Source organism: Chiloscyllium plagiosum, unplaced genomic scaffold (assembly GCF_037043375.1).
Source record: "Chiloscyllium plagiosum isolate Xiang-an unplaced genomic scaffold, Cpla_swu_hap1 HiC_scaffold_12, whole genome shotgun sequence".
NCBI classification, from domain to species: Eukaryota; Metazoa; Chordata; class Chondrichthyes; order Orectolobiformes; family Hemiscylliidae; genus Chiloscyllium; species Chiloscyllium plagiosum.
In genome coordinates, this window is record NW_028270150.1 from 83,015,440 (window position 1) to 83,030,558 (window position 15,119).

General features: G+C 38.5%; 1 protein-coding gene across 3 annotated transcripts in view; it reads left to right on the forward strand.

Annotated features, from left to right (window-relative positions):
* Positions 1-15,119, forward strand: part of sh3kbp1 (SH3-domain kinase binding protein 1) — a 176,625-nt gene that overhangs the window by 75,337 nt on the left and 86,169 nt on the right. For all 3 annotated transcript variants that reach the window (XM_087992992.1, XM_043700471.2, XM_043700472.2), the window contains exons 4-6: positions 7,763-7,869; positions 13,146-13,275; positions 14,037-14,242. In XM_087992992.1, coding sequence (XP_087849118.1) covers positions 7,763-7,869; positions 13,146-13,275; positions 14,037-14,242 — 443 coding nt within the window. The remainder of the gene's footprint in view (positions 1-7,762; positions 7,870-13,145; positions 13,276-14,036; positions 14,243-15,119) is intronic.

Below are 15,119 nucleotides of genomic sequence, written 5' to 3' on the forward strand. Positions count from 1 at the left end.
TTCGCCGGTTAACTCAACAACTACAATTTCAATCCTTTCCTTTGTAGAGGAGCACAAGTGAATCTGACACCCCCATACATGCAAATGCATTTATTTCTCAAAACTAATTCACTCAGGTTTTCTGTTGGGTAAGTACCAATACTGTAGAAGCAGCTGTTCATGAACAGTCAGCCTTGCATATTATTCATCTGGTTTCAGCCTTGATATTACAAATTATAATATAAAATTGTTCAACATGTTTTGAGGGCGTAGAGAAATTAAACTTCTCCATAAAATCACTATTGTTACAAATGCCTTCTGATATTTTCTTGGACTACACCACCACCTTCCTCCATGTGCTAGGGTTTCATTAACTTTAACTCTTGTTTCTGTGTCCACAGATGCTTCCAGAGTTTTTCTAGCATCCTTTGTGTTTGTTTTAGATTTTCAGCATCTGCGGTATTTTGCCTTTATTAAAGGAATTATGTGAATTAGATTCAATGTTGAATCAAGCTTTTGCTGCACCATTTAACTCCAGCACAAGGAATAATTTATTAAATGTAGTAAATTGAAGTCGTTGCCAGCAGCAGTGTTTGTGAAAGTTTCTTACGCTTAAAACCCATCTGCTAAAATAAAAATGTTCTTACAACATGCTCCAAATGAATTGAAGGGTTGATATGTGTAGTGCTTTGTTAAACTGGTTACTGTAAATCTGTATGTGATACTATTCAAATGTGCTCAGAACGTTTAAAATTAGAGTCAAATAGTTGATACTATAGCTCAAAATTATCGTCGTGTCAACACTTTTGTGAAAAATCCTGGTTTTACCTGGCGCAATATTTGGACACAGTGCTTCACTTTATGGTTACTGATCCCAAACAGGGCATTCTGAAAAATAAAAAAGAAAATGTGGAACTTCCTTTTTCGTTTACTTAAATTGGAAGGAGATTAAAAGTTTATCATATGTTACCCTTTTGGAAGCAGGAAATCTAGCTGGTCGACTTTGGAGGTACTGACTGCAAAAGACTGGAGTTAGGATGGCAGTTTAAACTTCTGGACATTGATAATGAAGTGTTGTGTTGAAGGGGCATTCATAGGGACACAGATGTACAGCACGGAAACAGACACTTCGGTCAAACTTGTCCATGCTGACTGACATCCTAAATAAATCTATTCCAGCGTTTTGCAACTTGAAATACACTTTCTCTTTTGCTTGGTGAGGGAGAAGACTTGTGCATCACTTTGGTCACCGTACCATCCTGGAGATGGCAAAACTATGATTATTATCATTGTGGTGTAAGAGATTTGTACAGGTTTACTGATTTCTCAAAAGAAACAATAACCCCCTAAATTCACCACCTTTAAGCTTTCGTCCAGCTGTGACTACTCAGTAAAAATACAATTTTAAGTCAACGTGTGGAAGTTGATTCTCCATTCTTTTTCTGTTTCTTAAATAAAACTAATGATCTATTTCTTCATGGTAAGCAGGTAATACACCATATATGTATAGTAAAAGGATAAGCAAACTGTTTGGAATAATTTAAAAGAATGAAAAAAGAGCATTTCTGAATATGTGATGTTTTCTTGAAGCATTTGATATTGCAGTCATCAGGACAATTCCTCAAGAAATACCAAATTAAAAGGAAAACAACACTTGCACAATATGTGAGGAGAGTACTTTACTTTTTTTTGCCAAGTAGATTCTGGTAGAAGTGTTGCCATGGCGAATGCATCAGTGAATGATGAGTGACAATTAACTGCCATACTTTGTTTAAATTTTAAACTAAGCATGTTTATTCTGATTTATCAAGGCCTTGAGTAACATACCAGCGAGTGGCTGTCACCTATTTTGTTGCAATAGTGTTTGTAGCTTTGCTTCTCTCTGCAGAGAACAAGACCCTGTATATTACTGTATGTGACTTCCAGTACGTGTGCACCATATTGCACCAGAATATGCAATTTGCTGCAGTTCCTGACTGACCATTCTAAATTGATTATCAAAATAATTCTCTGCATTCTTCATGCTTATTTAGTGAACATTGTCCAGTAGTGCAATTATATCTAATATTGGATATGCTGTTTTGCGATTTGCAATCATGGTCTCCATTGGGAATGGTCAATTCACCAAAATATTTGATTTTGGCAGGGAGGAACTGAGTGGTTTATAAGACACATTCGTGCACACGCGTCCAAGAAAGATAGAAAAGGAAAGGAAGTAAGTTATAAGTTACTTAAAGATATCGGCATTAATGCACATGAATTAGAGTCCTAGCCTACTGGAGGTTCTTTCAGTTGCATCTGCCATTTTTGCATAAGCACAGATGTTGTTAAATTGTTCATAGAATCATACAGTAAAGCCCTTGTGGCCCAACGATTTCCAAGGTGAAGGGGTTGAAACTTGAAGTCTGAGTCAGCAAATGTGACAGCTTTTGTATTTGAATGGTTGGAGGTTGCTTCCAAAGATCGACTGAGAATACAGGCCCTGGGAGTGAGTGACTGGTCCTTTGTTTTATCTTTTATGGCACTGTAGTTTGTGGTGCTTGAAAATACTAGAAATCTTGTACAGTATACCTCTGTCTGTTTCTCTGGTGCTCAGATGATCCTTCTTAGATTTCTGCATAAAATGGTTGCCCACAGCCACATTTCTATGCAGTTCAAAATTTAAAAAGGCGTGCTATGACAACTTGTTAAATCATGCTTCCATGTTAGGTTAGCCCAGGTATCAATTACAGGCCCAGTTCTTGTCTTTTATTCAAGATAATTAAAGTTTTAATTATTTCAGCCATTATCTTGGATGGCCTTCATCTTGTCATGGTTCTGTTATAAAAAAATTCTGTTCACGTCTCCAAGAAAGCCATTGTCAAGGAGTTTCTGTTTGCCCTGGAAATGTTCATTGAATTTCTAAAGGTCCCATGTGATTCTTTGAGTTCAGTGCAAGTCAGATTTTTATAACAGCTGAACCACCTATACAACCTATTGAAGAAGAAATGATACTCAAAAAATACAGTCCGCAGATTCCTCAAGAACAAACCACGACAAGCAGACCAAACACAGCCAGAAACCCTAACCACCTTACCATACATCAAAGAAGTTTCAGAAATGACAGCCAGACTACTAAGACCCCTCGGAATCCTAGTAGCACACAAACCCACCAACACTCCAACAAAAACAAACAAATTTAAAAGACCCAGTACAACCCATGGCCAAAACCAACGTCATCTACAAGGACTGCCACAAACACTACGTAGGACAAACCGGAAGAAAGTTAGCCACCAGGATACACGAACACCAGCTAGCCACAAAAAGATACGACCCTTTCTCCCTCAGCCCAACACACGGATGAAAAAACCCACCATTTCGACTGGGCCAACACATCTATCCTGGGACAGGCTAAGCAAAGACATGCCAGAGAATTCCTAGAGGCCTGGCACTCCAACCACAACGCCATAAACAAACACACAGATCTAGATGCCATCTAGCAACCCCTCAGAAAACGAACAGGAAATGACATCACCACAAACACCAGGACCCCCATCCAGGACAAACATATAAATAGAAAGCAGGAGACAACAGCTTCGCTTCACTTGGAGGTCGCCACTGATGATGTTACCTAGCCAGGTAATGAAACGTCTAGATATCAAACCTACTACTCAGCAAGCAAACCTACACCCTATAGCAGCTGAATCTCCTAGCGAAGACATGTGGCCTCTGGGAAACATTCTGCTGACATTCCTATTTTAAATACAAATTGGCTTTCTTTTTCAATGATACACTTGTGATGATTATGTAGTTTAAGAATGATTAGGGACCTATTTGGTCTTAGTCAACTAAACGATAAACATGAATTATATCCTGTTCCGTTAGATCTCCTAATTCACAGATATCATGACATGACTGACCTATACTACTATTTTTTTGGATTAGCAGCAAAATTGCTGCTCCTCTGATGCTGCCTGAACTGCTGTGCTCTTCCGGCACCACTAATTCAAAAACTGGTTTCCAGCAACTGCAGTCATTGGTTTTTACCTGACCTATACTACTTCTCCATTTACTTGCCTTTGATCTATATCCTTTGAGAGTTGAAGAATGCTATCAATTTGATTTAAAATTCAAGCTAAAAGCATGTCTTTGTGCGGTTTCCATATTCAAATATCTGCATGTTTAGTGATTTACATAAGAAGAAATAAGAGCAGGAAGTAAGCCATTCAGCCCTTTAAACATGCCCTATTTTAAAAGGACATAGCAAACCTGTCCCAGGCCTTAGCTCCTCTTTTGTCTTTGCCCCTCATAGCCCTCAATTCCCTAATACTTCAAACTTTATGTACTATATATCCTCTTTAAATGATCAGGGCTCCACAACTCTTTGGAATAGAGTGTTTCAGGCACTCATTACTCAGAAGAAATCTCTTCACGTCATAGTTATAAATGAATAAACCCTCATTCCCTAACCCCTAGTTTGAGATTTCTCAATTTTTACCCTGTCAAGGCCTTGGAATGTTGTATTTTTCAATAAACTTATTCTTATTCTCCTGCGCTCTAATGAATAAAGGACTAACATGATTAACTGTTCCTCATTTGTCAACCTCTTCAACCCAGGAATCAACCTATTGAATGTGTCTTGAACTGCCATCAATGCAAGTATATCCTTTCTTAAGTATATCTTATCAGGACCAAAACCACAGTAAACCAAGTGTGGCTTCACCAACGCCTTGGACAGTTGTAGTAAAACTTCCTTTTTTTTTCTAAACTTGAAACCCCTAACAATAAGAGCCGAAATTCAGTTTGCCTTTTTAATTAATTGCTGCATTTGCATGGTAACTTTTTGTATTTCATGCAAAAGCGATCCCCATATGCTGCACTTTTGATGTCCGTTTCAATTTAAATGGTCTGTCTTTTGATTCTTCCTACGAAAGTACATAACCTCACACTTTTTCCTAGTTTAAACTCTACTCCTAAAATTTTTGCTCAACCAATTTCTATCCTCTTACAGACTGTGTCCTCAATCCAACATTCTCTCCCACCTATTTTTGTATCGTTTACAAATTTGGTTAAATTATGCTCTGCCTTCCTTCTTCAGCTCGTTTAATATAGATAGTAAATAACTGAGGGTCTAGGACTGAGTATTGTAGCTCTCCAATATATGTTTTTCCAACCTGAGAAAGACCCATTAATCTTGACTCTGACTTGAATGTTTTAATCAATTCTCAATCCATGCTAATACATTACCCCTTATACCATCCCAGTGAGTTTCCAATTCTCTGGAACACTCCTGGAATTCAGTAAGTTATGGAATATATCAACCAATGCATCCACTACCCCTGCAGTCACTCTATTTTGATATAAATCAACAGGTTTTGGTGGTTTGTCTCCCTTCAGATGCATTCGTTTGTCAAATACCTTGTTTCTCATGGTCGAAACTGTTACAAGAGGTTTTCTCCCATTGGCATCTTGCTTATCTGACAACTTCTGGGATGTTTATAGTGATAAATTGTCACTTGCAAGATTTGATATATATTCTGTTCATGTTGCATCTTTTGATTAAGTCCTTTTTTATTGTTTGTTATATACAGTGTGTTTGGATTCTGTTCGAGTTTTTGTATGTGCATTAAAATCAAAAGGAGGATATTAAACTTTTAGTGGAACTCTTTGCATTTTCGGCATTGAAATCATATTTTGTCAAAGATGCGTAAATGTAAAAAATATATTGCGGCCCAACCATAGCGTCAAAATATTTTTACAAATCACTGAATTATTTTATTCCCTCCATGAGCGTTAAGAGAGATTGCACCTAAAGGCAGCTCTGTACCTTTACAAAGACAGCTCACAGGCACATACGTTCAATAGGAAAATTATTAATTGTGTAAGAAAATGGAAAAGGCATGTAATGGACAGAAAAGAACTGTTTGCAAAGTCTACTTTACCCACTATTTGGTAAGACAATAGAAATTCTCAAATTTATCTCCATATTTTTAATTAACAAGTATTAACTATGCTGAGTTGTCTTTTTCCGATAATAGAAATCAATTTGTTGCTGTATGTAATTAAAGTAATCAGTTTTAAGACTATTAGCTTTTTTAAAAAATGTTTTATCATTTGAAGGAATTGGCAATTTTTCTCAAAAGGCTTGGATCAACTTGATGACGTCAGGCAGCATCCAAGGAGCAGGAGCATCGTTGTTTTGGGCACGAGCCCTTCATTAGGAAAGCCCTTCCTGATGAAGGGCTTATGCCCAAAACGTCAATTCTCCTGCTGCTTGGATGCTGCCTGACCTGCTGTGCTTTTCCAGCACCACACTCTCTACTCTGATCTCCAGCGTCTGCCGTCCTCACCTTCTCCCCAGTTTGATAGTGAACTGCTATACCACCAGTGAAGCTAAATCTGGCAGCTCTGGTGAGTCAGTTTCCTGAATAGGGAAGTCTAAAGTTTGTTATTAGAAAAGAATGCTGATCTATGCAGATCAGGGGTCATTAGAACTGAGCTGGATTTTCAGCTGCAAGGAAAAATTGGGATTCTTGTTCTCCCTTACAATCTAGTGGCCTCTGGTAGAAAGTGCATGACTGTGGCTTGTCTGTGTTTCCCCTCAAGGACAAACCAGCCTTGATTCAAATAGGTGTATAACTGCTACTAGGGGTGTTTTGCATCACGGTGCTCTAAAATGTCATTGCTTGCAGAAGAAAGCAAAACAACTTAAATTTACACACACCTTTTAATAACTTTATATTGCAATAATGATGATATTTCTTAATGAATGGCATGCAGCAGGCTTCTGCACAAAGCACTGAACTTAATGAACAGATGACTGGCTTGTAGGTGTTAGCTGAATGACCAATGTTGGCCAGATCACTGTGACACCTTTTCCGCTCTTCTTGCAATTGGATCATGAGATTTTTTTCATATTAATTCGGCAAGGCTTTGATTTAACATCTTGTATGGATGTTGCGTCTGACTGCGCAAGTACTCCTATAAGTAGTGCACTGAAGTATCAACATGTTAATACTGAGCCAAGTCTAAAACAAATAATCATATGTTCAGGCAATGTTTTCAAATATATCATGCGGTGTTACCAACTGAACCAAGAATGATTTCCAAGGAGAAGAAATTCTGTGAAGGAAGTGAGAAGAATTGAGATATGTAATAGATTTTCAGTAACTTCAGGTACAAGACTCAGATCTGAAATGTAGGACAAAATACACTGGGAAGCTGGGAGAAGTGCAAGTAGGGGATAGCATGAAGTTTGTAAGTAAAAATAGTAGGAAAGTTAATGAGATATTAAGGAGGTTTTAAACACAAAAAAGTGGAATTGGAAATCAACATAAACACCAGCAAAGTCAGCCCATTGAATTAATATTATACTGAATCCATGTTAGAGATATTGGGATGGAATCTCTTTTTTTCAATGCCTTTTTCAATGTTTCAATCAGTTGATTGCTCTAGGAAGTTTGTAATGCTAGCACTATACCTAGTTATTCTAGTCTTCACAATTCAGAGTGACTCCAGTTTCTACTATGTTGTGTCTGGGACACTACAGCAATAGAGGATCTTGTGCAAATATACATTGTAATAAGTAGAAATATATAGAAAAGGAAATTAAACTACTATAATATTGGTTTCATGCTATTAATGAATATCATCTTAAGCTGCCTCTCTAACACTGTTTGATTTTGGAATCAAATTGAACAATCACGTACATTCTGTGCAAACTATTTTGTCAGGATATTTGTTTTGTCCTTGAAAAAACTTCATTCCTATGGGCTGCCTTACACTCTGAATTTTATTTCCTCAGCTGAAAAAATTAGAACAAGAAGATGTCAAGTGGTGTTTAGCTATGCACCTCAGAATGAAGATGAACTGGAGCTGAAAATCGGTGAAATAATTGAAGTACTTGGTGAAGTATGTATGAAGATATTAGTGCATGAATAATGGTGTAATGTGACTTTAATTTCAAATGTTTCACAGGAATAGCTAATTTTGGATAACTTATATCCTTTGGATTCATGAAAGCTTGATAGGAATATTTGTTCAGTGATGAGATGGAAGGAACTGTGGTGAAAGATTTTGGGATCCATTTGTAGAAATCAGTAAATGTTAGTGAAAATGTGCCTTAAAAATTAAGGAATAGCATTTATCTCAAGGGATCTGGAATTTATTGGGGGTGATACAGTTGTACAAAGTGCTGGATTGCTACGTTCATTTATATAAATGAGCTCGGCTCAGTAAGGATATGGTCAACTTGGAGAGAGTGCAGATGCACCAGAATTATACCAGGGATTAAAGGGTTAAATTGGAGGACAGTTTCCCTGGATTATGCTGGTATTCCCTTGAGTGGAAAAAAATTGAGGTAATGTAATTGAGATGATTAAACATGATCAGAAATGGAAATGATGAGCAAATGTCACTATCTCAGAGCACCAAACTTGTGTCACAGTCTGGCTAGGGACCAGTAACTTCTTTAACATAGTCAAAGTGAGAAATCCAGGACTTGCTAAGAGAGTAAAGCCACGAGATTCCACAGTCTTGATCAAACAAAAAAAGTTTAACTTCATAAATGAAAACTGTAATTTAATCTTCTATATGTCTAGACAACTTGCAGAATTAACTTGAAAGGAATACGGATAACAGACACTCTGGTCAGGTATCCCAAAATGCACATCAGATAGCAAGTTTAATCCAGACAGATTAAATGGATTTCTCAGGAATCTCCCTACTAGCTCCCCCCACCCCAGCTCTCCCAAGCTGCCCCCCCCCAAACCACCACCACCGAAAAAGAGATCGGAGACAAAAAAAAACCAAAAGAACTGCAATTGCTAGAAATCAAAAATAAAAACAAATTTCTGGCAGTATCTGTGGAGAGAAATCAGATATAATGTTTCAGGTCCAGAGACCCTTCTTCAGAACTGACAGTAGCTAGGAAAAAGTTATTTTTCTCTGCAGAAGGTAGGGTGGAGGAAGCGGTGGAGATGGAGCCCAAAGAGAGAGCGAGCAACAGGCAGACAATGTAGTGGTGCTTGCATGCTCACTTGTCTGTCCTTGGCATACTGCAATGCTCCAGCGAATCCCAGTGAAAACTGGAGGAACAACACATCTTCAAACTAGGCCCTTTACAACCTTCTGGCTGCAACACTGCATTCAGCACCCTCAAATTGTGAACCCATTCCAACCCTTGCTTTTGGCTTTGCTTGTCAGAATGGTTCCCAAGTGGAAAATGAGGTGCTGTTCTATTAGCTTGCACTGAGCTTTGCTGGAGCATTACGGCAACTGTAAGACAGACTGTTGGCCAGGAGATGATGTGGTGTGTTGAAGTGACAGGCAACTGGAACTCAGTCTTTTTTGCGGTCAAAATGCAAGTGTTCCAAGAAGCGGTCACCCAGTCTAGTTTCGTTTCCCCAATATAGAGGAGACCATATTTTGAGCAGTGAGTGCAGTAGATTAGATTGAGCAAGATGCAGCTAAAGCGCTGTTTCACCTGGAAGGTCTGTGAGCTCCTTTGGATACAGAGGAGGGAGGAAATTATCAGGCAGGTATTACACCTTCTGTGGTTGCAGGGGAAGGTGCAATGGGGCTTTTCTTTTAGGGAGGAGGTGTTACAAGTGAAGGGGAAGTGGACCAGATGCCCCTGAGGGATCAGTCCTTGTGGAAGGCTGATAAGGGAGTGATGGGGAATAATGTCTAGTGGTGGCATTCCAGTGGAGGTGGCAGAAATGTGACTAATGGTGCTCTGGATGTGGATGCTGGTGGGATGATAGATGAGGACAAGGAGGACCGTATTGCTGTTGTGGAAAGGGGGTGGGAGGGGTAGGGGCTGAAGTGCGAGAGATGGGTCTGGCCCGCTTAGGGCCCTGACAACCACAGTGCTGGGGAACAAAAAGAGGAATTGCTGAAAAAGGTCAGCAGGTCTAGCAAAATCTGAAGAGAAATCAAGAGTTAATATTTCAGGTCGAGTGACCTTTCCTCAATGTTGGGGAATCCTTGGTTGAGGAGGAAGGTGGACATTTTGGAGACCCCTTTGTCGCAGTTGGCACCATCAGAACAGAAATGATGGAGACTGAGGAACTAGGAGATTCTTTTACAGGAAGCAGAGTGTGAGGATGTATAGGCAAGGTAACTGGGAGTCAGATGGTTTGTAGTGGATCTTGGTGGCTAGCCTATCCCCAGAAATGGAAACACCTGTCAAGGAAGAGAAGGGGGAGTCAGATGGACCAGGTGAAGCTAAGGGGAGGGTGGAAAGTGGAAGTGAAATTGATTCAAATTTTCCAATTCTGAATGAGCGAGGGAAGCAGCACTGATATCGATATACTGGAGAAAGAGTTCTGGGTGGGGGCCGGAATAGGACTAGAACAAGGAATGTTCCATGTACCTTATAAAGAGGCAGGTATAATTGGGGCAATACCCATAGCCACTCCTTTGACCTGAAGAAAGTGAGAGGAGTGAAAAGAAGTTGTTCAGGGTGAGGACAAGCTCGGCCAGGCGGCAGAGGCTTGTGGTGGCTGGATATGGTTTAGGGCTTTTTTCCAAGAAGAAACAGAGCCCTGCAACCATCCTGATGGGGGATCGATATATAACGGGATTGCATGTCAATGATAAAGAGGCATTTGGTACCCACAAACTGGAAATTCTGAAACTAACCTAAAGCATCTGAGGAATCGCGGATGTACGTGGGAAGGGACTCGACTAGGCAAGAAATAAAACCAAAGCGAGGTAGGAAGGGATGAGTTCTGTTGGGCAGGAACAGGCAGAAACAAAGATGCTGGTGATACTGTCAGTCATCAAATCTCATTAAACTTTGACAAGGGATTCAAATATCTCCTCTCTCGAATACCTGACCTCAGAATTCCATTGAAAGCAACTCCATTGTGGACTGTGTACATGTTTTGGTGATCCGTCTTTCTTTCCTGAGACCAGGCTGCACTGGATTTATGAAAACTGTACTCTAGCACTTTCACAAATCCAGTTTTTCAGCTAACTTTACCAAGCCAATATTGCACCAAGATTTTATCCTGATTTCTAATTTGGCTCAGTTGCATCAATTCAGGAACTGTTTGGATATCGGATGTCAGAACATTTGAATGACTTCTCTAAAGATTCTCTACTGAAAGATGCAGTCCTAGCTTTTAACCCTGCCTGCTGAACATGATTTGGATTGTAATCAATGGACCAAGTCTGGAACTTGAGTATCTCTATGCTGTTCAGAGTCGGTGTGTCACTTTCTTTAAAGGAAATCCCAGTTCATAACAGCTTGTAATTTCTAAGATGTTTATATCGATTACCTAAATGGTGTTTGAGAAGCTCATTTGAGTAACAAATGGGCATGACATTTGGAAAGATTGTTCATTTGAATTTAAACTGATGAGTAGGAAATGCCTCTTACAGAATAGAATGAGTATCACAGCAGCGTTGAAGGTGCTGACCAGTGTAAAGCAAAATGAAATTTAACTGTTTGAGATTTACTCTCATTGTCACCCCTCTCCTCAAATACACACAGTTTACTTAAAATGACTGTGTATAAATAACAGAGAAGATAATAGAGATGAGGGCAGATGGGCAAATAAGCATCAATATCAAAAACTCCTTTGTGTAACATTTCATTGCAGTCCTTATACACTGAATGTCATGAAATTGCACGGTGGATAGGAACAATCCTTTATTATAACTAGTCTGTGATTCCGTATTTCAACTTTTCTCTCTTTCCCTGTACTTCCAGCATGGCAGTTGAAATACATGCAGAAAAAATAATGGCCAAGTTCAGTGTTAAAATGGCTGCAAACAGTACATTTTAAAATTTTGTTGTGTGAGCAAGGGATGTGGCCTGTGAGTTCTGAATTAACCAAGGTTTTGCATTTTTGGGGTTTGTAAGGGGGACATTCTGTTTTTTGAAAAACAAGGTTGAACCTTGAGAGAATTAATGAAGATGACAAAAATCACAATGGAGGAAGGAAATGATTATAGCAAAATATCAGATGTAAGAAGGAAGTGTAGTTTGAGGTCCAAAGTTGCTGAGTGTTGAGTTCTTAAGTTTATGCTGAGGTGGTGCTGGGGAGTTTAGGGTGAAGGAGGTTTGTCCTAGCATGAAATGAAGAGATTAGTTTGGCTTATAACAAAGTTGCAGAAAAAAAATTGATCTTTGCCACTTGATAGACAGGAATGTATAGCAAATGTGGAATGGAAGTTGACTGTGAAATTTTGGATGCTTGTCTGCAAATTGAATCTGATTCTGTGCTCACAGATGATATCACTGAAGGGAATAAAATGGAGAGGAGCAAGGACACTACCTATATGTACCTTTTATAAATATGAGTATATATAATGTTTAATCTATCAAAATCTCACTAATAGCTGAGATGAGACTGATTGATTGACAGCAGCCAGTAAAACTGCAACCAGCATTGTTGGTGTTCAAAGTCTGCAACCGAAAACCGATGCCTTTCAAATTTCCTAGTGTCAGGCATGTCATCTTGGTTCCAGCTTAATCCAAAAGACATCCAGTTTATTTTCCCGTTTTCTGGTAACAACACTGATATGATATTTAAAATTCGATTCTCCATTATAACTCTTGCTTTAATTCCAATGCAAAGTAACTGTCCCAAGAAAGTTAAGACCTTCAGTGTAACTTTATAATACATGTATCCAGTTTCCACACTAGCTCATGTTCCCTTGGGTGAAGGCAAAATAGATCAGTTTATTGATTGTGTCCACAGGTGTGGTGTGCATGTAACTTTCTCCTTTTCCTCTCTCGCCTTTTCTGAATTGGAACTGTTTACATAATCCATAGATAGTATGTTAAAATTGGATAACATTTCATTCCATCTGATTGAAAGCACTCCCCTACATATACATTGTTACCCTCGTCTGACCAGGAAATACAGTTGTATATTCAATATAGTATAATTCCAACAATTGATTCATATAAAATGTTCTGGCAAAGTTAGAAGATCTTGTTAATATTCTGGCAGGTTTCCAACCCGTGTGCTTCAGCTTGAGTCACAAGGCAAAGTAAATTCCCCAAGGGTGGAGTTATCATGATAATTGGCTATCTGTTCTAAGAGCAACTGACTTAATTTATCCCTGCTTATTAGTGGAAGAAATATTTTCTAACTTTTTCAAATTTAGATTTAATGGGTGAATATGTAACTACTTTGTTTATCTAATGTATTGTGTGCATTTTATTTTAGGTTGAAGAAGGCTGGTGGGAAGGCATCCTCAATGGTAAAAGTGGAATGTTTCCATCAAATTTTATTAAAGAGCTTCCAGACGAGCAAGAAGAAACAGCTAACACACAAGATGATACCACAATAAAAACAAGTAGGTTATGAAAAACTGTTTCAGTGAAATTCATATTGTATATTCACTATCTATGTCTAATTTGGAACATGCAGATAAATATGTACCTGTATGCAGTAATGTGGTGGTCTGAAAATATGATCCTTCTGTGATCTGAGTTTATTGCTTCATAAAAAAATTATTAATTGTCTTCTGGTTTTGTTTTAATAACGTTGCCTTTAGATATTTCCAGAAGATAATCATTTTAATATGTTAACTCTTCTAGTTAATCCTCAGTATCTCACTTATTAGAATAACTTGCTGCTTCACTTTTTGTCTGCAACACGTGTGCTTTTTTTCTGACATTCCACGACTACTCTATCTATTTTTGTAAAAGAAATTAAATGTAGAAGATCATGGTGGTAATGTGTAACATAAGGCACAGTTAAGCCTGTTTGATTTCTTTGAGTCTTCGTGATCTGTGCTTATTCCCTAAGACTACATGTGAAGGATAAAATATCAACACTGGGAAGAAAGCAATTGAACTACTACAGACCATGGTGCTGCAAAGTTTGAGTTCTAAACTCTGCTTTCTTTTTTAAGATGCCAGTCCAGCAGTAGGTTTGTTGCAATTGGTCTTGCTGCCTGGAATAGGGAAGATGAATTAATTTCCTGGTCCCTTTGGGAAGCATGCATATTGACTGGAAAGATGATTAGGTTCAGTACTGTTGCCTTTATTTTTGTTGTCAAATAGGATAACAGCATTCTTTTCCCTTCACTAAATTGGTTCAATGTTCTTTCAGATGTTAAAGACAGAGGAAGTCCTGAACAGGACACTACGAATGGAGTTACTGTAAAGTTGGCAGATGGATCAAATAGTGCAGCAACAACAGAAATTCAGCCAAAAAAGATAAAAGGTTTTGGCTTTGGAGATATTTTTAAAGACAAACCAATCAAACTGAGACCAAGATCAATGGAAATAGAACTTGATAACAACAATGTGGATAAGGTAAATGCTTTATTAATTATGTTTTTCAAATAGTACACAAATTAATTCTGTGTAATATCGAGAACCCTGGGCACAAGTGAAGACAATAGGAATCAGCAGGAAATCTCTCCATCGATTGGAATTAAACCTAACACCAAAGAAGTTGATTGCAGCTTCTGGAGCAAAAGCATCTTCCCTCCAGAATGACCCTGTAGGACATTTCTTGATGGCATTCTAATCTCAATCATCAGCTGCTTCATAATAGACCTACTGTTAAAATAAAGGTCTGAAATGAGTATGATTACTGATACCAGCTCAAGGTTCTGTGCTTCAGATACTGAATTAGCCCCTGCTTGTATCTGACCGATGATGTGAACAACAGTTTTACCTTGCCTGATTAGTAGCAATTAGTGCTTATGCCATGCAAGTGCCAGGACCATCTCCAATATGAGAGAATCTAAACATAGATTACCATTACTATTGCTGTGGTTGCTTCTGTCAACTTTGTTTTGACCAGGACCACCCACTCGGTGATATGACTAGATTAGATTTTAAGATGGGTATATGTGGTGAGAAACTTACCTAGTTTGAGCTTCTTGACTGTTTTAGAGCTACATCTCCAGGCAAGCAGGAATTATTCTATCACACTTCTGACTTGTGTCTTTTAGATATCAGATGGGTAATTGAGAATTGTTGACCACAGAAATCTCCCAGACACACATGTATGTTACACGCATGCACAACTTATTTTATACATCTAGACACACACACAATGTTGATAATAGGAGAATTAGTAATGATTATGTTAATGAATGTCAAGAGGAGATGATTGGACTCTTTTGTTAGAGATTTCATTGTTGACCACTTGTGTGGCGTGAGTATTACTTGCCATTTTTGA